General features: G+C 34.9%; 3 protein-coding genes and 1 non-coding gene across 4 annotated transcripts; 2 read left to right on the top strand and 2 right to left on the bottom strand.

The window, feature by feature from the left end:
* Nucleotides 241-1,626, bottom strand: LOC104723503 (probable enoyl-CoA hydratase 1, peroxisomal). The gene is made up of 3 exons (XM_010441889.2): nucleotides 1,041-1,626; nucleotides 602-884; nucleotides 241-501 (listed from the first exon to the last, which is right to left on the bottom strand). The coding sequence occupies exons 1-3, from the start codon at nucleotides 1,448-1,450 to the stop codon at nucleotides 397-399; spliced, it is 798 nt and encodes a 265-aa protein (XP_010440191.1). The 5' UTR covers nucleotides 1,451-1,626; the 3' UTR covers nucleotides 241-396.
* LOC104723502 (GDSL esterase/lipase At4g16230-like) lies at nucleotides 4,897-6,981 on the top strand. Its single transcript, XM_010441888.1, has 5 exons — nucleotides 4,897-5,370; nucleotides 5,636-5,766; nucleotides 5,841-6,086; nucleotides 6,182-6,440; nucleotides 6,536-6,981. The coding sequence occupies exons 1-5, from the start codon at nucleotides 5,127-5,129 to the stop codon at nucleotides 6,769-6,771; spliced, it is 1,116 nt and encodes a 371-aa protein (XP_010440190.1). The 5' UTR covers nucleotides 4,897-5,126; the 3' UTR covers nucleotides 6,772-6,981.
* TRNAV-UAC lies at nucleotides 7,925-7,997 on the top strand. The gene has a single exon. It is a non-coding gene; the product is annotated as a tRNA-Val (tRNA).
* On the bottom strand, nucleotides 9,551-10,261 carry LOC104728007 (glycine-rich cell wall structural protein-like). The gene has a single exon (XM_010447052.1). It carries the CDS (start codon nucleotides 10,259-10,261, stop codon nucleotides 9,551-9,553), a length of 711 nt encoding a protein of 236 aa, XP_010445354.1.

The following is a 24,319-nucleotide window of genomic DNA, read 5'->3' as shown; positions in this document are numbered from 1 at the left end:
TGTAACAAGGATTTTTGTTACAGTTATGAAACAAACAAATATATATATATATATATTCTTATTGAAGACAGTAATCAAAATGTAAACCTAGATAATAATGGTACAAACTAGAATGTTATGTTTTGGATATTTGCAGGAGATGGACAAGGCAGGTTTATGCATGCTAGATGAAGGATTTATTTACTAACTTAAAAGTTATGTTTTGGATATTTGCAGCTTGTTCTGTCTGAGACATACATATATGCGAATCTTAAACTATATTGAGTAACCCAACTTTACTTGATTTGCGTTACACTTTTGAAACAAAGATATTATTATTGAGGATAGTAATCAAAACGTAAATTACCATAATGGTACAAAGTAGTAATATTTCAAGATCCATAGAAGAGAAACTGTCTACAACTTGGAAGAAGGTTTCTTGGATCCACGTCCAGCTATAAACTCCTGCATCTTCTTAAACTGTTCCTTCGTCATCCCACTATAATACGCGTGAGCTCGCTCCTGCCAATTCAAATTACAGTTTTAATTAGACTCTCTCTCTCTCAATAGAAGGACTGATCAAAAAGTTCAAAAAAAAGGGTAAAAAAAAAGGTTTAATAACCTTTTCGAGTGCGAGAGCATGTCCAAGATCAAGCTTTAGTCCATCATTGATAACAGATTTAATCCTCAGAACCATGCCTTGTTCATTCTTGATTATAGCCTCTGCGATCTCTCTAGCTTTCTTGAAAGCTTCTCCTTCTTCAACCACATGGTTCACAAACCCTAACTTCCCAGCTACGTCAGCTGTCAATGGCAATGATGTTAAAGAAACTTCCCTAGCTTTGTTTGCTCCGATGATCCTCGACAGCTTCTGTGACAAACCCCATGAAGGAAATATCCCAAACCTTCACAACCAAAAACAGAGGATTCACATTCATATCATTCAGAAAGATTCATCACAAGGCAACACTACTTTTCACAATGTTGAACTGAGAGCAATATGATCTGTTCTCATGATCTCTATAAACATTTAAAACGACGTCGTAAGAGAAGAGATAAACCTGGCGTGAGTATCCATGAACTTAGCTCCTCTAGAAGCGACCAAAATATCACAGGCCAAGGCGAGTTCGAACCCGGCGGTGATGGCGAAACCGTTGATAGCTCCGATGATCGGTTTACGTAACCGCTCCATCTGCACGACCGGGTCGGTTTCCGGATCCTTCACGTCTCCTTTGAAAACAGACTCCGCAGCAGTCAAATCAACGCCGGAGCAGAAAGATCGACCCGATCCGGTGAAAATAACGACCTGGACAGATTCTTCGGAGTCCATGTCCTTGAATGCCTTGGCGAGATCCACCATCATCGCTCTCGTGAGCGAATTGAGAGACTTCGGACGGTTGATTGTGATGACGGCGATCCCGCCTGATTCCTTCTTCACCATGATGAGATTTTCCGGTACCGTTTGATCCATTTTTTCGACGATTCCGATTACTATGAACGAGTATTCGAGTTTTCTGATCGGGTTTTTTTAAAAGTTTAGTCAATGAGGAAAGAAGAGATGACGAAGAACTTGCTTAGGTTGGTGTGCCATTGTTTTATCTTTAGTAAACTGCCTCCCGTTTTTGGCCGCTCTTTCGACGCTGCGTATTTTGTTTCTGAAATATGAAAACGCCAGCTTTAACACAGATAGACAAAAACATTAGATCATAATTCACTACATTTTTTATATATGATAAGATATATGTTTGTAATTTCTAGTTTATGATATTAATTAAACTTTTCACAAAAAGGTGATTTTGATAGGACCATATATTTATTATCTTATTATATTAATATTATCAAATTGTGTTAATTTTACACTAACGGAGAAATTTGTTATTATATGATTATAAATTTATCAAATCTTAATGTATATAGGTTTTAATGTATCATATATTATGTGAACTATATATGAAATCAAAAACCAATGAAAAAAATTGCTCTAAGCCGATGAACACAACTGAGACCGGTTCAATTCTGGTTTACAGGTCCTTCCGCATTTGAATGTTTGATTTCATTTCACAATTGCAATTTTTTTTTTTGAATATCAAGCAACATTTATTTTTTTTTTCTTTTTAAAAACGTTTTTTAGACCGACCGAAGTCCATAGTTTCTCACTTTCGCCAATGTTAGTTTTTTGTTACCTATTTTTCTATTATCAGAAAATTCGAGACCCCTCCGAAGCAAAGTTCAGTTTAGAGAAGCCGGATTCAACATCCTATATATGGAGGATACTAACCAACACTTTGTTAAACATTAGTTTTAGTCACCAATCCATTAGTTTGACAAAAAAAAAAGTCACCAATCCATTATACATTAGATCAAAGATAACAAAATGCAATCGTCTTTATTTATTTATTTATTTATTTGGACAAACCGATGATTCTATTCATTTATATAAAAACCATACAAAAAAGAGGATATAAACTCCCAGACTTCAAAATATTACAAGCAGAGACTTTCCCCAAAGTCATAAACAGAAATAAAGAGATAGAAAACATCAAGCAAAAGTCCATAAAAGCTGTGAAACAGGTGCAAAAAAGCAGTTTGAGACATGTAAGGTCATGATTGCAAGGTCATGATTGCAAGATTGGCCATCGTGGAGGGACTCAATAGATAACAAAATGCAATCGTCTATACACATATTAGTAGTACAATTCATTTTTCCTTCAGTAAAATTTTAAATATACAACAACATCACATAATCCACACAATGTGCTAAGTTAACTAATTCAAAATCTTCATCGTTAAAACACAAGAAAACTTTTGGTCGAAACCAAATAGGACATAATAGATGTTCCGCCAAATGTTGGAAACTTGGTAAAGATTATGCAAATGCACCGAAACTGAAAAATCCTAACATAATTCGTGGCTTAGGGCATGTGGAAAGTTAAAACTTTATTATAGAGCAACATTTGTTCCAATCCTACTCTATATTGCTGTGTCTATAGGTTAGAAAAAAGGCATTTGCTTCAGGCCCCCAAAGTATATAGTTTTTTTTTTGTGTTTTTTTTTACTCTCAGTTATGAAAAATATGGTGTATCATTATGGTTTTGAGAGTCTTTTTATTTCCTAAACAACCCATGTATAATTCCTTTGAATATATTTATTTATAAAAATATATAAAAATGAAAACATAACTTTAAACTGTGAAAGACCAAGTAAGGTCGTAAAACAGAAGGAAAAAAGATTAAGAGAAGTTGGTGAAATAGTTTATTGAAATAGAAAGAAAAACGATTATGTTTAAGGCTTTTTAGATTTTTTCTTTTGTTTCTGAAAAAATTTTATAGCTTTAAATTTTTGATATTTATTTTATTATAATTTTGAGTTTTAATATTTATTTATTTTTATAAAATATATTAAAATAATTTCTAATGTTAAACTCGCCTTAAGCCCCGATAAACCTGGGCACGGTACTGACTCTAAAATATAGAAAATGATATGATTACTCTATATATAGAGCAACTCTATTTTCACTTTTATTTTTTTACACTAACTCTATTTTCAACTCTAAAATAGAGTAATACATTGGAGGAAAATAATGTTCTATTTTAGAGTTGCTCTTTTGGAGGAAAAAATGGAGTAACACATTCGAGATGGTTTTAATTATGACTATTGAAACAAAAAATTTGTTTTTCTGTACGAGTCGTTCCGCCAAATGTTTTATTACATTTCGTTCACTAACAATCTTTTGTTTTTGTTTTTGACAAACTTATCGTTCATTAACTATTTTAGAAGATTTATTTTTAACCACACAATATCACAGCATACACACAGTACTGATATTTAGGATAGGAATCTTAGAGTTTTTGTAATTTACCTCTACAATTGAATTAGAGTTCCATTGGAGCAGCTTTAGTTATCCAATGACACGTTCTCTCGACTCTCTATGTGGTACAATTAATAGGCGTATAATTCAAAATCAACCACTTGCTTCGAAATTTTTTTTTCCTTGACTCTATTCAATACCCCTATTGACATATTTTATACAACAGATTGTATTATCCAGACACAATATTAATTTTTGTGAAGCTTTTATTCATTTTTGTTTTCTTTGCTGTTTCTATTATATGACCCAGAGTTTGGTGGAAGTTGCACCGCAGTTGCAGAGTATAATATTAACTTCGCTATTGCTGCAAAATCAAAATATTCCCACGTTCGTCTCATTATTAACAGTATGGGTTTTGTGTATATTTAAAGTGACATGTAAGGTTCATGAATAGATTAAAAATGAGAGTTAACAAAAAAAAATACCTAATAATTATTGGGTTTATCAGTTATGATTAATCTCGTCACAATATAAATTAAGAAACAACTTATATTATCAAAAAAAAAAAAAAATCTTGGAGTCTCATGACAAAACCGTGTAGAGTACATACGGTTAACAACCTCATATATAGAAATATAGAGTGATTCGTTTTATTTTTCATTTCATGAACAACAATAGTTTCATTGTCCCGGGAAACTTTTTATTATTTCATATCAACAAATCAATGAGTCCTTCACCGTTAGGTATATCCGTATATAAATAGAATTTTATTAGCTTGGTTAAAATAATTTTAGGTGACTTTTACTCAAATATCTCTCCAGTCGCTCTGAGTCCAAATTGCATCGGACAATATTTTTGACAAATATAAAAGCTTTCGTATAGATTAATCTGCATTTGGATGATAACATTATTCAATATAATTATTTGATCCTACGTACACGCTCATGCATGAGCTTTGTAGGTATAGGCCATTAATACTAAACGTGCCAACTATTTCAGACTCTAACCTTTTCATATATATAAAAAAATTAAGATTAGTGGATCTATATATACACACTAAAATCTTTATTGTTTATTTCCAATTTTTTTTTAGTGATAAAGTTCTCAATCAAACTAACAGTGGTTCTGTGCTATTCTCAATGAAGGACTCCATTTGTGGAACAAACAACAAAACAAAAACCCTTATATAAACCTTTAGTTCCTTCTTTATCTTTTATTCTGATACGCACCTCTCTTCTTCAAAATAATATTCGTCTTTGGTTCTTCACAAAAAGAGTCCGGTTTTCTTGTTGATATTTTGTCTCGAGATACCTATTTTAAAACTGACAAAAAATCAGTAATGTCGTTTCTTGTTTCTCTTTGCCAAGTTATAGCATTATTGTTCTTGTTCTTCACCGAGATACTGTGTCTTGCCGGTAGTAAGAACATTCCGGCGAATTTTGTCTTCGGAGATTCGTTGGTAGACGCCGGAAACAACAACTACTTAGCCACATTGTCTAAAGCTAATTATGATCCTAATGGGATCGATTTTGGATCGCCAACTGGGAGATTCACCAATGGAAAAACAATCGTTGACTTCGTATGTAAGTAATTTGTTATTAATGAGTAATTTTCTTATGTAAAATTTTCTATAATAACTATATACACAAGTTTCCATGCAATGCAATGGTCAAGCGTCAAGCCGCAATAATAAAGATTGTATTTATTGTGAAAACATTATTCAAACTGAGTTGACTTCCAACATGTAACAATGTTCTTGCATTTTTGGACCGGTTTGTTTTAAAACCATATTTTGGTTAGTGTCTTTTACGGATAGCTAGATGACCGGATATTTTTGGTAAACCGCAGATCAAGCATTGGGGTCAGATGAATTAACTCCACCGTACTTAGCACCAACAACAAGAGGATCCCTCATTCTCAACGGTGTCAATTATGCTTCCGGCGGAAGTGGAATCCTCAATTCCACGGGGAAGTTATTTGTAAGCATATTTTTAATTGTCTTCCTTATTTTTCACATATTTTGTTATTCATTGTTATAAAATTTTAATATTAGGGAGAACGTGTAAATGTGGATGCACAATTAGACAATTTTGCAACCACGAGACAAGACATAATTTCTTGGATTGGTGAATTCGATGCGGCTAAATTAGTCCGGTCTGCAATTTTCTCGGTTACGACCGGTTCTAATGATCTAATCAACAATTATTTCACTCCCGTCGTATCAAGCGTTCAACGTAAAGTCGTATCTCCAGAAGTCTTCGTTGATACAATGATATCAAGATTCCGATTACAACTCACCGTAATTAATTTCTTCTCTAATTTCAACTAAACCGAATTTAAACCAAACCGGTTTGACAAACTAACTTATTTTATTACTGTATATGGTTTTGGCAGAGATTGTACCAGTTGGGTGCGAGGAAAATCGTGGTGATTAATATTGGTCCGGTTGGTTGCATGCCGTTCTCGAGAGAGTCATCTGATCCAACGGCTGGAAATGAATGTTCAGTTGAACCTAATGAAATGGCACAAATGTATAATCTCAAGCTTAAAACCCTCGTTGAGGATTTAAACAAGAATCTACAAGGCTCAAGATTCGTCTATGCTGATGTTTTTCGCATTGTTTATGATATTCTCCAAAATTATTCATCTTACGGTGCGTGACTTCAACCATTTTATATAGTTTAATAATGCTATGATACTTCTTTTCAGATTTTTAACGTGTATGGATTTTGTAATTCAATATTGTAGGTTTTGAGAGTGAGAAGATTCCGTGTTGTTTGTTACTTGGGAAAGTAGGTGGGCTGATTCCATGTGGCCCGACTTCAAAAGTGTGTATGGACCGTTCCAAATACGTTTTTTGGGATCCTTACCATCCTTCGGAAGCTGCTAACATCATCATTGCCCGGCGTCTCCTCTCCGGAGACACCTCCGATATTTTTCCGATCAATATTCGGCAACTTGCTAACCTCAAGATAAACGCGTGAACCGTGGGAAAAAAACTCATCTATATAGGGTTGTGCTGGTTTGGCGATTGGCGTTTGCATTTTAATATAGTTACTTTTATTTCTATGACACATTGATATGCTCCTTATTGTCATTTTTTTTCGTATGTAATGTTTGGTGTTGCTAGCTTTAGAATGTTGAGACATTAGATTTTTTATATCTAAGACGTACTACAAATGATTTAATTTCTATTGGTTCATCGTTATTGTATATTGTTTAGTGTAAAAGAATAGTGTGGATATAAGTATATTATTTTTAATAAAACCTCTAGAAAATCATTCTTTAAGCAACAAAAGGAATATATAGTTAGACAGACATGCATCTGCTGCACTAAGGAGAGAAATGAAATATATTCACTTGTCTTGTCTTTATTTAAAAAACATTTTTAAATGTAAATGATAGTGTTTCGTGGTTAACTAACTTTGCATGCTCCAAAGGATGAATTCCTTATCATACAGAAGTGATATTTCATTTTTGTTTCGTCACTTTTGAATGTAAGTACCAGTAATTTATAATGACGTAAGAATATATATGTTGACTATTTCATTACTTTTTAACAAACAGAAAATCATTTATCATAGTATTCTAGAAGCTTTGTAACTTTTCTTGATGTCATCTACATCTCTGAAATTTAGAAGGAAAAAAGGGGGTTCTAGGAGACCTACTTACGTACATGGGAGAAGGTCATAATACATTATCAAAGACAAAAAAGAGTTTTAGATAATAAACTCAAATACTTTTATCTTGTTAATATAGATATATTGAACTTTGCATTCGATTCTCTAAAAAAAAAAATTCCTAAAGCTTAGTCCATTTATTCGTTGAGTGACGTTTTTCTAACTCGTCGTTCTATGCGTCATCTCGCTCATGCTACTTTTTCAATACCTCTATTAATGGTTTAATTCGATTCAACCACTCGTGTAGAAGAAAATCAATTCATCTAATATAAACACTAGTTAGAGTCTCCTACACTACAAGATTTAAAATGGTAGGAGTGATCAAATATGTGTAGGTTTAAACTTTATACTAGAATGAAGACGGTAAATGTGAAAAAAATAAAATAAATAAAAAATAAAAAAAGACGGTAAATGTATAGCGTCAGATATTATAAAATGATATCCCAATTAATATAGCGATTCTGTGGTGTAGTGGTTATCACGTTTGCCTTACACGCAAAAGGTCTCCAGTTCGATCCTGGGCAGAATCATTTTGTTCTACTTTTTTGGTTACCCCATGCCAAATTATATGTGATTCGACTTTAAGGATGACTGACGATGTTCCAAAAAAAAAAAAAACATTTGTTTTTGTTTGTGTAATTTACGTATAATATAAGTGGGAGGGTGAGCATCATCAAAATTAAAATTGATAATTTGCATAAATCTCTTTGCCTCTTTAAGGTTTCTCCAAACAAACTTCTGTGAATCTCAGATTTTTTCACACTCAAATTTATATATTTTTCTTTTAGTTTCTTTAACTACGTACTATTCATACTTCATTATGCAAAGATCAAACTTTATGATTTGTCTTATCATGGTCATTCATCATTAGTGAGTAGTCTTTTTAGGATTCTTAATTAGGATGATTATGAGTTGATTATTGGAGTTAAAGGTTAGAATATCTTATATCCTTCTTTAGAATGTATTCTTAAAGCTAGATTGACTTTGATTATTGATTTAGATTTTAGGCAATTTCATACTAGCTAGGAATGTGCTAAATGAAATTCGTGAACCAAATTAGTAAAAGTTTTAGCCAATGGAAATTGGTGACAAAAAAAAAGCTAATGGCAATTGGTGATTATGGTTGTTTAGTGGCTATTTATGCTAGTTATCCATGCTTATTGATCATTTGATCGCGAATAAAAGTTATTGATGATTAGATGATTAACGAAGAGATTAGTATCATAGAAGTGAATTAGTGTAGATTTGTGATCTAGGGCCTAAGAATTAGCTTTGTTAAATTGTATGAATTCCACTAGTCAGCAAGTAATCATCCTAGACTCTTAGTCAATTACTATATTTCAAAAGTTCGTCTTTCTTTCTTTGATTTAAACATGTTTGCTTTATTTCCCTGCTTTGTTTGATTTCAAATATTGTCAGCTTTTTGCAGTTAGCTTGTCACAAATCAAACCAATACTTATTTTCTCAGATTAAATAGTTACATGTATTTTTGGTGAGTTGTTTCTTTGTTTCCTGAAAGTTAATACTCTTAACCACAACGACTTGTCATGCATGTGTGGCATAAATGATTATAAATTAAAACATAATCGTTATCTCTGTTATGTAGATGGTTAAGTTAAAAATTCATGTACATTCTCGACTTTTGCAACACTATGAAAAAAAGTTTTGAAGTTATAAATACCAAATCCCCATTGATCTTGATGATGACTTTTACTCAACCTAAATCTGTAAAACGAAAAATCAAACAATTATCTCAAGACGTGAAGAATGCGACTCGCTTTAGCCGCTTTAATTCTCATGATTCGGATGGTGCCATAATTTTAGAAATATTTATAGGTTTCCGTTTTTAACACTGTTCATGTTATTTGCAGACAATTTTTTTACAACGTTTTATTTTTTATATTTTTTCATCTATATACTAGTGTGGTATCTGGTCTGTTCATTAGAGTGAAGAAATGAACATCAAATAGTTATAATATTTTAAATATCATTTATTTCATCATAATAAAATTCTCAAGCAAATATATAATCTCTTCCTTTTAATCTGGCTTGGGATACAAGTAAGTAACCTATAAAGCTATATTTAAAATCCACGACCATGGCCTCCTCCAGCACCACCACCAAACCCTCCGCCATGGCCTCCTCCTCCACCTGCACCGCCACCAAAACCTCCACCAGCTCCACCACCATGGCCGCCTCCACCTCCTGCACCACCACCAAAGCCCCCTCCAGCTCCACCACCGTGCCCTCCTCCAGCTCCACCACCAAATCCTCCACCGTGACCTCCGCCTGCACCACCACCAAAGCCTCCTCCAGCACCGCCACCGTGACCTCCACCAGCCCCACCACCAAATCCTCCTCCTGCACCGCCGCCGTGGCCTCCTCCTGCACCACCACCGTGGCCTCCTCCAGCACCTCCGCCAAATCCTCCTCCTACACCACCGCCATGACCACCACCACCGCCATGACCACCACCACCGCCTAATCCTCCTCCAGTACCACTGCCGTGGCCACCTCCGGCACCACCGCCAAATCCTCCTCCAGCACCGCCATCATGACCTCCTCCAGCACCACCGCCAAGTCCTCCACCGTGACCACCACCAAACCCTCCACCAGCTCCTCCGCCAACACCCCCACCACCGCCTTTTCCACCACCGAATCCTCCTCCAGCACCTCCTCCAAAACCACCTCCTCCCAAAGTCTCTTTCTCAAGTCTCCTACATTCCGCAACTCCAATAATGAGTACCACAAGCATCAAACCCAAAAACCCTAATCGCCTAGAAACTTTCCCCATTTTTTTTTTCTACTCTCAGAATCAGTTGGTTGTTCTTCACTTCTTTGTTCAGTGCAATTGGTTACTCACCTTACTCTACTTACTAAATCTATTTATAGGAGCAAAAATGAGCATTTAATGAGAATTGGTTGAGGCCTTATACATTCATCATACACTAGTTTGAATTTCTCATACAATTCCTCACTTCGCAATCTAGGATACAATTTTCTTCAAGGTAATTAATGAGTGCGAAGCAAGTGTTTCTTTTTCAAATTGCCTATCATGTTTTTTCAACCCTATATATATATTTATGTATCATTCTCTTTAATCATAACAAAAAATGCATGCGTAGCTAGAGTATTTTTTATCACCGACTAAGTCAATAGTCCAAATGTAATATAGACTATCACACCAAAAAAAAAAAATGTAATATAGACTATGTATACCTTGATAGAGTCATTAGTCATACGTTATAACATGTAATATAGTTATATAGACTATGTATACCTTGATTAATGTCGTTTTGACGTATTCCTACGCAGGAATTTCGAAATGTGTACTTACTTATAATCAAGCTTACTAAAACTCAAAAATATTTCACCGTACCAATCTTATACACGAATTTCTTAGTTTAAAAATAAATATATACACGAATTTTAAGTTTTTAACATAAGGCCATATACATAATACCTATCTATTAAATATATTCATTTATATTTCTATATCTCCTATATAATAAAACAGAAGTACACGACATTTTTTTGTAAACTATATAATATATATATTTATGATTTTTTTGTTATAAACTTGTAACATAGGTGTATCATAATATACATGTTAATCTGATTTTTGGTAAGTAAGAATAGTATGGATTTAGTTAATTATAGTAACATATAAATCAATTATAGGTAACATTTAAAAGATAAAAAAACTCTCACCCTAATTAAAACAAAAATATGTGATTCTTATTTCACATTTATTTTATTTTATATTTAAATTATTTAATTTTTTTATCTAATATATTTAGTTAATAAAATTTATGATTTTTTATGTATATGATGTAATTGAAATTTTTTTAAACAGACATATATTGCTTAACTGATGAATAAAAAAAATATACAAAATACCCTACATCACCTAAGAAAACCAGGCAAAGATTCAAAGTCATATTAATAAAAAAAAGACCAAAATGATTTTGAATACGAATGAGCAGAAACATTGATTTATCAGGCATTGAAATTAAAAAATTTATGCATTTTATTAAATTTTAAAGAATTTTAAATTTCAATAACTTTAAAAATTCAAATGTATAACTTTTAAAAAAATTTAAAGATGATTAATATTTCAATTATTTAAACATTTATCTTTTTATAAAATGTTTAAGATATGAATAATATTTAAACTTTATAAGAAGTTCAAATATTATAAGTATTTCAATTTCTAAAATAATAAAATTTATTCAAACATTTAAATATTATAAGTATTTTAATTTCTACAATAATAAAATTTAGTCAAACATTTTAAATTTTAATAATATATGCGAATTAAAATATCACATGACAGGTTATATGACAGGACATGTATGAGCTGATATTAATAGAAAATTAAAATGTCATTAATTCGGTGCTACACGGGTAAAATATCATCTCATTATTTTGTGAACTTTTTAAAAACTTTAAAGATTATTAATATTTCAATTATTAAAACATTTAATTTTTAAAACTGTTTAAGATATTAATAATATTTAAACTTTATAAGAAGTTCAAATATTATAAGTAGTTCAATTTCTATATAAAAAAGAAACTTTATTTAAACATTTTAAATTTTAAAAATATATTTAGATTTTTATGAAGTTTTTTTCTAAGGTGTACAACGAATTAAAATATTACACGACGGGTTATATGGTTAGACATGTTTGAGTAGATATTAATAGAAACTTAAAATGTCATTAATTCGGTGCTACATGGATAAAATATCATCTCATTATTTTGTTAACAATATGAATATTAGATTAACAGACGTATCTAATTAAATCGACTAATTAATATTGTAACAAAATAATTAATATGCGGTATAGTGTAGGTTAAGTCATATAATTAACAATAAAAATATAATATATAATTTTAAAAACTAAACAAATCAAATAAAATTAACAAACATAAATTAATATTTTTATCAAATAACTTTAACTGCAGTGTACCGCGGGTCAAAATCTAGATTTATTAGAATAGATCTTACAAAATAGATGTTATTTTCATAAGTTATATTCAACATATGATTTCATTGCTTAATGTTTGAGCAAAAAAAAAATAAAACAAATAAAACAATCATAAATATAACACTTTAAATAAAAATTACAATATAAATAAAATAAATGTTAACCCGTACTCTAGCACATGTCCAATTCTAGTATATACTTAAGAGTTAAGATACAATATTAAACTACGAATTTACGTTTCTATATACAAAGTTATTTGATCAAACACACACAAAATGCAGGTTTTTAAATTATGAGACATACATTTTTTTTTTTTCGAAAAAAGGGTTTGCTAAATAATTTGTTAAACAATCCAAACATGAACTTATGTTATTCATGGATGGAGCTACGAATTTAGAACAAAAGAGGTTAGAACGTATTAACTAAAAAGACAGTACTCAAGATTTCAAATTTAGTTTTTTTTTTCTTTCTTTTAAATGTTATCATCGATGCTTAATTTTCGATTTTTCTATGATGTATGAGTTGTAGAAAACAAATTAAAAGGGTATCTCATTGTTTTTGAAAATAAAAGACAAATTAACGAGAATTTCAACATGGTTTAAAAAAGAGTAGGGTAAGGCAGGTGGTGAAATTAATTGAGATTCCTCTTTTTTTTTCCCGCGTCCCAACTACTTTACCATTTGGTTTATAAAAACATTTGATCTTTTATCCTAATCATGCAGTTTATATTCATCCACAAATCGTTATCAATAATTAAGATCTGCCGACAAATTTAATATATTTGACTTAAAGGTTTGTTATCGTGTGTCGAGTTTTAAATAGCGCTTTACATATATATATATATATATATATATATATATATATTCTATTGAAATGAAGATTTTACCTTTCAAAATAGATTTACATGATTATTGAGTCCTATAACATTTTACAGAGAAAATCAATGCTTTAGTAATATCATAAAAAGGAATGCTGATCATTTTGAGAATGTTTTACACGAATAACTATAAAAATATAAATGTGTTTAAACTTTTAAACGAAATAAATAGTTTCATTCGATGAAATTTATTTGATGTGTCTAGGGATAATTTGATGTGGTGTATGGGACGTTATCGATGTGTCTTTGTCTTGAATGAGTCACCTACAAAAAGTAAGTTTAGCGCACTAGCTTGCCTTAACACACCACCACCAAAACATGTATGTCGATAGGTATGACTATATGAGCAATGATCATCGAACTCGATTTGTCATTTTCTTATTCGGTTGTGTATGAGTGTATCTCTCTCTCTTCTAATGGACCGATACACAAGACTACCTTGTAACGAAGATATAGGAGGCTACTTCAAATGTTTTCTTGAGAAACATGAATGGCACATGTCGAGTTGTGCTAGGTCGACAAGAATAAAAAGTTAACAAGAAAGATAAGTTAGTTTTCACCAACAAAAAAAAAAGAAGAAAAATGAATTATTTTCTAAACGTCAACTAAAACGTACCTTATATTATTTAGAAATGTCTCTAAACTCTCTATATTGAATGCCCATGACCACCAATAACTTAACATCTTATAGTGAGAAATGCCTTTTACCAATTCGATATATCTAAAGAAGGCTCCCAAAACAATGGAGAAAAATATCCGAAAGCCCATTTAAACAAACAAAAATTGGCATTCCAAAGTACTTGCAAGTTTCATGTGAAAAAAAAAAGAGGATAAAAATACAAATCTAATGCGAAATCACAAATTAATGATCGAAAATTATTGATGCACATAGTACCCACCATTTAATTGTAATATTTTTACGGGAAGTTTCAACAATGATATCTCTCTTCGACAAGGGTTTCCTTACTACAATTTTTCTAATACAAAAAAATTACGTTAGTTTGCATGTGCAAATATTATGACTTAACCGAGCATGTCTTTATATATGTCTGTGTGTGTGTGTTTAATTCTAAGAATATAAAAGATTTATTCGGATTGAGGGTGTCCAAGGAATATGCTAAAATACTTATACACAACGATCGTGTATCCATGTACCAGGTAACTTGCTGTTTTAGTAATAAATTACGTTTCTGGTGTTACCTATATAATGTCATTAATATTGCGTGTAAGGTGTAACCTTAAGTACAGTTCTATGATGTAAATATGACCGGAAGAAAAAGGAAAAGCTGGAGAAGTCGGCGCTGGCTCTTACCGGCATTATAAGTAAGGTTTCACTATTGGTTTTCCTATTTCAATTCAATATTGTTCCCATTTACACAATGATAATATATGTATACATAATACTATTAATACATACCAGTATGGGTTTTACAGGCAGATCGCTAGACGTAATGAAAGAAATGGGGGTTAATGCGCCAACAGATTCTGAAATCTGAATCATGGTCTAGAATATATCGTGCCAACTAATTAAGTAATGTACATGTTTTTATAAATTATAAATAGAAACCTCGTTATATAAGAAATTTTGAATAATAATTGTCTGATTAAAGAAAAATTCGTTGTTTGGGCTTAAGACTCTCTGAACTAGTGTCTTTGATTAGGTCGGAGTAGAGCTTAGACTGAAAAAAACACTTTCCCTTCAGTTAGATTTTATCCTGTTTATAGCCGCTTTGTTCGATTTCATCAGTGTCAAATTAAAAGGATCCAAAGATTTGAAGTTTCGAAACTAGGTTTTACCATCAAGAAGTGATGTCTTCAGCAATGGATAGAGCTTTGATGGCTATGTCGCTGGAAGAAGAAGATGTTCCTTTCGACATGTCCGACTTACCTGAATTTTCATCGGTCAAAGCAAACACTATAAGTTTAGTGGGAAGACTTCTTAACCCCAAATGACAATCAATGAAGAACTTAATCCGTAACATGCCCCGCAAATGGCAGAAAGAAGGAAGAACAAGAGGAGTTGCACTTTCAAAGGAGAAATTCCAGTTCTTTTTCAATTCTGAACATGACTTAGAAGACGTGCTGCAGAAGGGGATCCATACCTTCAATGATTGGTCTGTGGTAATGGATAGATGGTATGAAACACCACCCGATAACTATTTGCAATTCACTCTCATGTGGGTCAAGATTTGGAATTTACTGATCAACTACTACACAAAGAAAGCAATCACAGCACTCAGAGAAGTTATCGGTCAAGTAGTCGAGGTGACTTTTGATACCGAGAAGCCCCAATTGGAAGAATATGTTAGGGTAAAAGTAATTTTTGATGTCTCTAGACCCCTGAAACTATCAAAGTTAGTAAACTTACCTAAGGGTGGAACGACAAATCTTTTCTTTGAATATGAAAGAGTACATAAGAGGTGTTTTGAATGTCAAAGGATGACACATGAAGTGGATGACTGCCCTCTGATCATCAAGAAGAAAAACGAGATACAAGATGCAAAAAGATCAGGGAAAGCAGTGATAAGTACAAAACAGGCCCCGATTCTGAAGGAATCAGACCCGCTTTATGGAATTCTAAAAGAAGATCAAGTGGGAATTGACCCCTTAAGAGGTCGACCTAGGATAGCATCAGCAGTGCTAGAAGGAATGAGGCAATATATGTGAGTGGCTTCTCAAGATGAGAGATTACTTAGAGCTGATAAAGTTAAAGCGTTTGTAGGAGAAGTGGAAAAGGACCCTCTAGCAGCAAAATCCATTCTCAGATTGGAGCCGGCGCCTATATTCCAACATGATGTAAACAAAAATAAAGGAGTGGTTTTTTCTTATGATAAACCGATACCAGCTATGAGAGGTGAAAAAATGGAGCTAAAAGATACAAATATGGGAGAGTATCGTGGAGAAGCCTCATCAAACAGGTGGATGATAGAGCAAGGGACCAGTTCCTCCTTAGTTGGATCGGGTGAATTCTTAACATTATCCCAGCCGTTTCAGAACAATGCAACGGTTTATGGATCTAAACCTTTCGAGGTTGGATATTCTGGGATTGTTCTGAATAAGGCAAAAAATAAATCAAGTAACCGACCAACAAAAAGCAATAGAAAGCCAAAATTGCTTAATCAAAAAGAGGGGAAGATGCCAGTGGTATTAAAGGAGGGTTCAAAATCAGGAAGTGTGGAGAAAAGAAAAGCAGATGATGAGGATACAAGCACTGCAAACATGGCAAAGCTTAATTCTCAAAAGGTGAACCCAAAGGGGGGTTTGCCTAACCTCCAATGAGTGTTCTGAGCTGGAATTGTCAAGGTTTGGGGCGGCCTCAAGACTTCACAATTCCCCGCCTAAAGGAATTGCGTAAAAAACAATTCTCGGAGGTGTTGTTCCTAATGGAGACCATGTATAGGAGGGATGTACTAGTTGATTTACAAGTCTGGTTGGGGTACAAAGGGGTGTATACAGTGGATCCTATCGGTAAGAGTGGTGGATTAGCCCTTTTTTGGAAAAGTAGTGTGAATGTAGATATTAAGTTTGTGGATAAAAACCTATTGGATGCTCAAGTTCAGTTCGAAGCTTCCAATTTCTTTATATCATGCGTGTATGGAGACCCGGATAGAAGTAAAAGATCAGTAGTGTGGGAAAGAATCACTAGGATCGGAATAGGCAGAAAGGACAAATGGATTATGCTAGGTGACTTTAACGAGATTTTGCACAAAGGTGAAAAAATAGGTGGGCCTAAAAGAAGTGAAAATGCATCAAAAGACTTCGCTGAGATGTTAAGAGTTTGTGGAATGATAGAGCTGCCAAGTAATGGAAATAACTTCTCATCGGCAGGAAGAAGGGGTGAACATTGGATTTAGTGTAGGTTGGACAGAGCATTTGGAAATGAAGAGTGGTTTACTAAATTTCCAGCCTCAAACCAAAATTTTTTGGATATGACAGGTTCATACCACAGACCGGTTCTGGTAAAGCTAATGACATCCCAAGACTCTTATAGAGGCCAATTTAGGTTCGACAAAAGATTTTTGCATAAGAAAGATGTGAAAGAGGCGATAGTCAGAGCTTGGAAGCCTAGATCAAGTAATGTCATCTTATCCGTAGCAGGAAGACTGAGAAACTGTCGTAAAGCTTTAAGCTCCTGGAAAAAAAGAAATACAACCAATTCAAAGGAAAAGATACATTTACTAGAGGAAGCCTTAGAGAAAGAACAGTCGACGAGTTGGCCAAGATGGCACAAGGTGTATGTGTTAAAAAGGGAATTGGCAAAAGCCTATCAAGAGGAAGAGAAGTATTGGCAACAAAAAAGTTGACAAAAACGGTTAAGAAGAGGAAACCGGAACTCTAAGTTTTTTCATGCTTCAGTCAAGGAGAACATGCAAAGGAAGAGGATTGAAAAGCTAAAAGACATTAATGGGAACTTTCAGTTTTCTGAGGCGGCAAAGGGTGAAGTAGCATCAACTTATATTAAAAGGTTATTCACTTCCTCAAACCCAGCTAGTTTTTCAGATTGGTTTAATGGTCTCACTCCAAGAGTTACAGATCAAATGAATATGACTCTGATTGAAGAAGTTAGTGCAGAAGAGATAACAGAAGCCATGTTTTCAATCAATCCAACAAAAGCTCCCGGACCAGATGGTATGTCAGCATTGTTCTTCCAACAGTATTGGGCAATCGTGGGGACAAACGTCATATCAGAAGTAAAACAATTCTTCCATGATGGAATGATGCCAAATGAGTGGAACTATACTCATCTTTGTCTAATCCCAAAGACTCACCAACCCACAGAGATGGTAAATCTCCGTCCAATCAGCCTCTGTTCGGTGATGTATAAGGTAATTGCAAAGATCCTGGTGAAAAGAATTCAACCTTTTCTGAACTTGATTGTTTCGGATACTCAGTCAGCCTTCATCCCTGAAAGATTGATCACCGATAACATCCTTGTGGCTCACGAATTGCTCCATAGCCTCAGGGTGCATCCTCAAATATCATTGGAGTTTATGGCAGTTAAATCGGATATGTCAAAAGCATATGACAGAGTTGAATGGAGTTACCTTAGATCCCTATTATCTGCTATGGGATTTCACCAGAAATGGATTGATTGGATAATGGTTTGTGTATCATCAGTCACTTATTCAGTACTCATCAATGATTCTCCATTTGGAATGATCATCCCAGAAAGAGGGGATCCGTTTCCACCATGATGGACCAAGTGTGCATCACTTACTTTTCGCTGACGATTCACTCTTTCTGTGTAAAGCCTCAAAGGAGCAAATTCAGGTGTTGCAGAATATTCTCAGGCTCTATGGGGAAGCTTCGGGCCAATCTATAAATCTTTCAAAGTCCTGCATAACGTTTGGAGCAAAGATTGACGAAACAAGTAAAGCAAGTATTCGAGATACCCTAGGGATACAAGCTGAGGGAGGAGCAGGATCATATCTTGGTTTACCGGAGTGTTTTAGCGGATCTAAAGTTGATATGCTAAGCTATTTAAAGGATAGGCTAAAGGCTAAACTCTCGGGTTGGTACACAAGATGCTTATCACAAGGTGGAAAAGAAGTATTTCTGAAGTCGGTAGCACTAGAAATGCCTTTGTTTGCTATGTCATGCTTCAAACTCCCAGTTACGACCTGTGAAAATCTTCAGAGTGCAATGGCCTCTTTTTGGTGGAATGCAGATGAACACTCAAGGAAAATTCATTGGCAGAGTTGGGACAGATTGTGTTTACCTAAAGATTATGGTGGACTGGGTTTCAGAAACATTCAAATGTTCAATCAAGCATTATTAGCAAAACAAGCATAGAGATTACTTCAATCGCCAAACTGCCTACTTGCTAAACTTATGAAAAGTAGGTATTACAATGATTCCGGTTTTTTGGAGGCTTTTATGGAGAAGAGACCATCTTTTGCTTGGAGAAGCATCCTGTTTGGACGAGAGTTGTGGAAAATGGACTGGTAAAGAAAGTAGGAAATGGGGAAACAATTAGCGTATGGATGGATAAGTGAATCCTAGATGATGAGTTTAGAGCGCCTTGGAGGAAAAATTTGTTCTTTGAGGTAGGACTAAAGGTAAATGAGCTTATTGATGCCTCAACTGGTTACTGGGACCAGGAAATGCTTGAAGAACATTTTTTCCCATAGGATATAGATAGAATAAGAGCTATCAAGCCTATTGTTTCTCAACAGGATTTCTTTGCATGGAAGTTCAATAAAATTGGAGATTTCTCAGTTAAATCTGCATACTGGTTAGCGGACCAAGAAAAAAGTGCCCATCTGATCAAAGAAGTCTCGACAAGACCATCTACGCTTGAGCTGAAAAAACTGGTATGGAGAATTCACACCGATCCAAAGCTAAAAATCTTCCTCTGGAAAGTATTGTCAGGGCTTTGCTAGTAGCTGAAGCACTAAATAGAAGAGACATGGATATGGATAGTGTTTGTCAACTTTTTGGAGTGGAAGGTGAGTCCATAAATCATGTTTTCTTTACCTGTTCAGCGGCCAAACAGATATGGGCCTTATCCGATTACCCTTTTCCGTTGGAGGGTTTTCAAAACGGATCGGTATATTCCAATATGTATCATCTTCTAGAGAAAAGGAACAATAAGGATTGGCCTACTGATTTGAGAAGGAGCTTTCCATGGATAATTTGGAGAATATGGAAACATATAAATTCTTTGTTTTTCGATGGGGTTAGTTTCTCAGTTGCAGAAACAGTTGGAATAATTAGAGAAGATGTTACACAGTGGTTTGAGGCTCAAAGTGAAGAAAATAGAGGAAATGCAGAACATAACCAAAGGGAGGCAAATATGGTTCACAGAAGGGCACCGATGATAGTGAAAGGGTGGGAAAAACCTCCACAAAATTGGTTAAAGTGTAATGTAGGTTCTTCTTGGTCGAAGAGAAACAAAATTGCAGGTGGAGCCTGGGTTTTAAGAGATGAAAAAGGGGAAGTTTTGTTGCATAGCCGAAGAGCTTTCGGAAGGATTGAGAATGCAGAAGATGCAAAGCTGCGTGTGGTGCTATGGGCAATCGAAAGTATGAAAAGCCATAAGGTAACAAATGTTATTTTTGGTGTTCAAGATAAAAGGCTGGTACAAGCGGTGGAGAGACCAATTGCTTGGCCAAATTTCAAAGCTCAAGCTTTGGCCATAAGGAGTCTATTGGGAAGATTGCAGTACTGGAGACTATGTATTGAAACGATAACAGCAAACTGAGGTGCAAACTTAATAGCACAAAGTGTCACAGGGGACCTCATATTACAATCGTACGTGGAAATGGGCCACCCAACATAAATGACTAAAGTCTTCGATGAGGAGAAAGCTTGAACTTTCGGTTTGATGAGGATCTGTTTTATTAGACAGGGTTGGTTATCTTTCTGAGCCGTTTCTTTTGTATATACCCTGTTTTTTGTGGATGGAGAGATTAATTATGAGAACTAACCGGGTAAAAAAGCGAGAGAGCTTGGAATGGGCTTTTTTGTATATCATAGATGTATATGTTGCGGGACCTTAAAGGCCATATTTCAATATAAAGATCAGATGACAAAAAAAAAATTAATAATAAAAAACCTCGTTATATATAAAATAGTACTTTTTTTTTGATCAAATATAAAATAGTACTAGTTATAAAATATGGTATGATAGAGTACATATATTAAATTATTAATATATACAGTATGTTTTTATCAGAGGGGGTAAAGCTAATCGCGGAGTACTAAAGTGAAGAAGGAATTGCTTAAATACTACAACATTCTCATTAATGTACGCAGAAAATATATAGTAAATGTTAGGGATGTTACGTTTTGTTGTTGTTGTTGTTGCATATATATGTTTCAGTCGAGTCCAGGAATTTAAACCATTTAATTTGTTGCCCTCTTCCATTTGGGATCTTCCTTAAACTTTTCAAGATGCTTCTGATAATTAGTAACATTATCANTTACGTTTTTTTTGTTGTTGTTGCATATATATGTTTATATGTTTCAGACGAGTCCAGGAATTTAAACCATTTAATTTGTTGCCCTCTTCCATTTGGGATCTTCCTTAAACTTTGCAAGATGAATATGAAGGTTTCTTGAACCACCAGATTATGTATTAATTTCTCATCTTCTTTTTCTTTCTTGCAATGAAGACGGTCCCGTTAATAAGTCCATGCGTAAGTTTCATTCATAAATTACATAGCACGTATAAGTTAGTTTGCTTCTGTTTCGGATATTCTGAATATGATACTAATTACCTATTCGTTACTATAAAAATTAAGTCATTCGGGAAAGACGCGCGTCTACTATCATCCAAGAAGGATACCAGAGTACTTCAAGACAAACTACAGCAATCTCAAAGTTTAGTTTATATAACCGATGGAGAACGGGTAAACACATGTGAAGATCGTTCTTATTATGAAAAAATGCTACAATTAATTGTTTTGAAACATTGAAGATTTCCTAAGTTTTGAAGGCTAGCAGTTGGCCGAGTAATCAAGAGCAATCAATGAAGAACTATCAACATTGTTGGATATGGACTGCGCCCAATATGCCACTCGGCCCAACAAGACAAGCTAATTGTGATTTCGGTCTGACAAGATTGTGAGAAAGTCATAAACATTCCGCAGAGAGCAATCTCGACAATTCGCACCGGGAACCCTAGGGAAACCCAAGTCAACAGTCGCCTATAAAAGGAAACAACATTTATTGGTATCACAATACCTAGAGAGCAATACTTTTCATCGAAAACTGTTATTGTCTTTTGTATAATTCCTTTTAGTTTCCGAGCTCGTCATTATTAGCTTATTAGTTCTCTTGTGAACTGACGAGCTCAATCTTGACTCGTGTTAGTGACAACCTCACGTTTTTATCGTTAACAAAAGAACCAGCTTCACTCTTTCCACAAAAATCTTTATTTACATAGTGTTGTGCAATCCCCAGTACAAACAAACATAAGCTCGATCAGCCATCGAGTTTTTTTTTGTGGTTATATTCAGTAAATTTCTAATCTATATACATATTATTATTATTATTATATACTTATATATATATATATATATAAATATAAATATTTTTTATTATAATTTTTCTGCATATGGATATTTATGCTTATTTCTATAAGGACTTACACAAAATGAACTACGAATGGCTTGATCCCTTTTTAAGGGTACGTAGGCAGCCCATTACATCCACAACTATATCAAAAAATTAAAAACAAAAGTTTTAACGCTTCAAAACACAAACGAGCTCCGTCTTAGCGAGATGTCCAACTCTTACAACGACCCTCTGGCCAAGGGAACGATTTAAAACGCGTTCCTCATGGATGCAGCGGTGAAATAATCAGCGTAAATAAGCCGACCCAGATCGCATTCAGCTAGCAGACGGTAAAGTTTGTATAAGCCAAGTTCTTACTTGCACTCTCTTGCCGACCTCCTAGCACACATAGGTAAAGCCGGACACCAAAGCCGCACCTAAAAGGTACGACGAGCTCATCTTGACTACCCCCCCCAAACATTTGGTATTCGACACACGTAATAGGATAAGCCGGGAGACGTCTCGCACCGTAAAATACAACTCGATACCAAGTATAGGAAAAACACAGTAACATCCTTATTCCATAATAGAAAAGCACACAAGGACGAAAGCCAACTACGACAGGCCACACTCGGAACAAACAAAAATTAACAAAACAAACAAGTCTCGATTACAAACTTAGACTTCAATTCCCAGGTTGGAATTGGAGGGCTCATCGAACTCCAGCTCGCCGAGCTTCACCTACCAGGACTGGCACTAACATGTCCATTGAGACGTCCGCAGATCCCTTCAGCACGGTTACTCTCAACGAAGAAATGGTCCGTTCACTCTAGCTGAATAATGTAACGATGCAGTATGTCGACCCGAGTTCGGCAAGCGTCAAGCTCCGCGCGACTTTCGAAGGGCCTGCTGCCGATAGGCTCAATATCGCCCTCTTCGAGATCAGGAATCTCCACATCAGCCAATAACGCCTCACGGCGAGAGCGCTCCTCTAATAAACGGTCCCATCTCCATTTCGGAACCAATAATCCCTCGTCGATCAGAGTCTCAAGATACCCAAAAATCCCATCCACACGATGAAACTGGAAATGAAGCTCCAACTTTCGACGCGTAGTGAGAATATAATCTCTCAACCTCTGGATCCGAGCACGATAAAACTCGATCTCAGAACGAATTACGTCGTCGGATCTCACAAAGAGCCGCTCTCGCGCCTTCCTCAGCCATGCCGACCTCGTCATCACAGGCATATGACCGATCTCAACTATTCAAAAACGAAAAGAGAGATTTATCTTAAAAATAAGAAACGATGGATGATGCGAAATGAGCAAGTTGAAGACTAATTTATAAAACCAAGACACTATTTTCGAGATGAAGTGACCAATCCAGTAATCCTCGAAAAACATATCCATAGAATGATCAACACATATCATAAAACTAGAGGATAACACATAAAGCAAGTCCAATCATAATGCAAAGGTCCAAAAAGAAAATACAGCGCCTAAACAGCTCAACATCCGCTACAAAATGGAAATAAGCTCTAACAGTAAAAGAAAACAAAGGCAAAGGCAAGTCACTGCTCGGCAACATCCTGAGCGTCAGTGATCGCAAGCGCTCCTGCCGTGACGATCTCCTCCCCGATGCTCGCAGGAACCACAGGAACGGTCGTGCTCTCTGCGCCAACCATAGTCTCTGAAAGAGCCTCGAGGTCGCTGTTCAAAACGTTGGTGACGTCGAAACCAAGGACCTTGTCCTCCCACATCTTCGCGTCAGCCTCCAACCCAAGCAAATTCTACGATGGGATGACCGTACCGTCCTTCACCAGCTCTTGAAGACAGTCATAGGTGCCAGTCACCTGGCTCAAAGTCAGAAGAGACTCTTACGCTGCTCTGTTGTCAATGATGTGCTTCCTCATCCTCTCAATACAAGACCTGTAGCCAGCAATCTCGACATCGACGCCCTGCCGCTCTGCTTGAAGCTGCTGCAA

The sequence above is a fragment of the Camelina sativa genome, chromosome 11, assembly GCF_000633955.1.
Source record: "Camelina sativa cultivar DH55 chromosome 11, Cs, whole genome shotgun sequence".
Lineage (NCBI taxonomy): Eukaryota > Viridiplantae > Streptophyta > Magnoliopsida > Brassicales > Brassicaceae > Camelina > Camelina sativa.
Note: the sequence above shows the minus strand (reverse complement) of the source record. Positions and strands in the feature narration are given on the sequence as shown.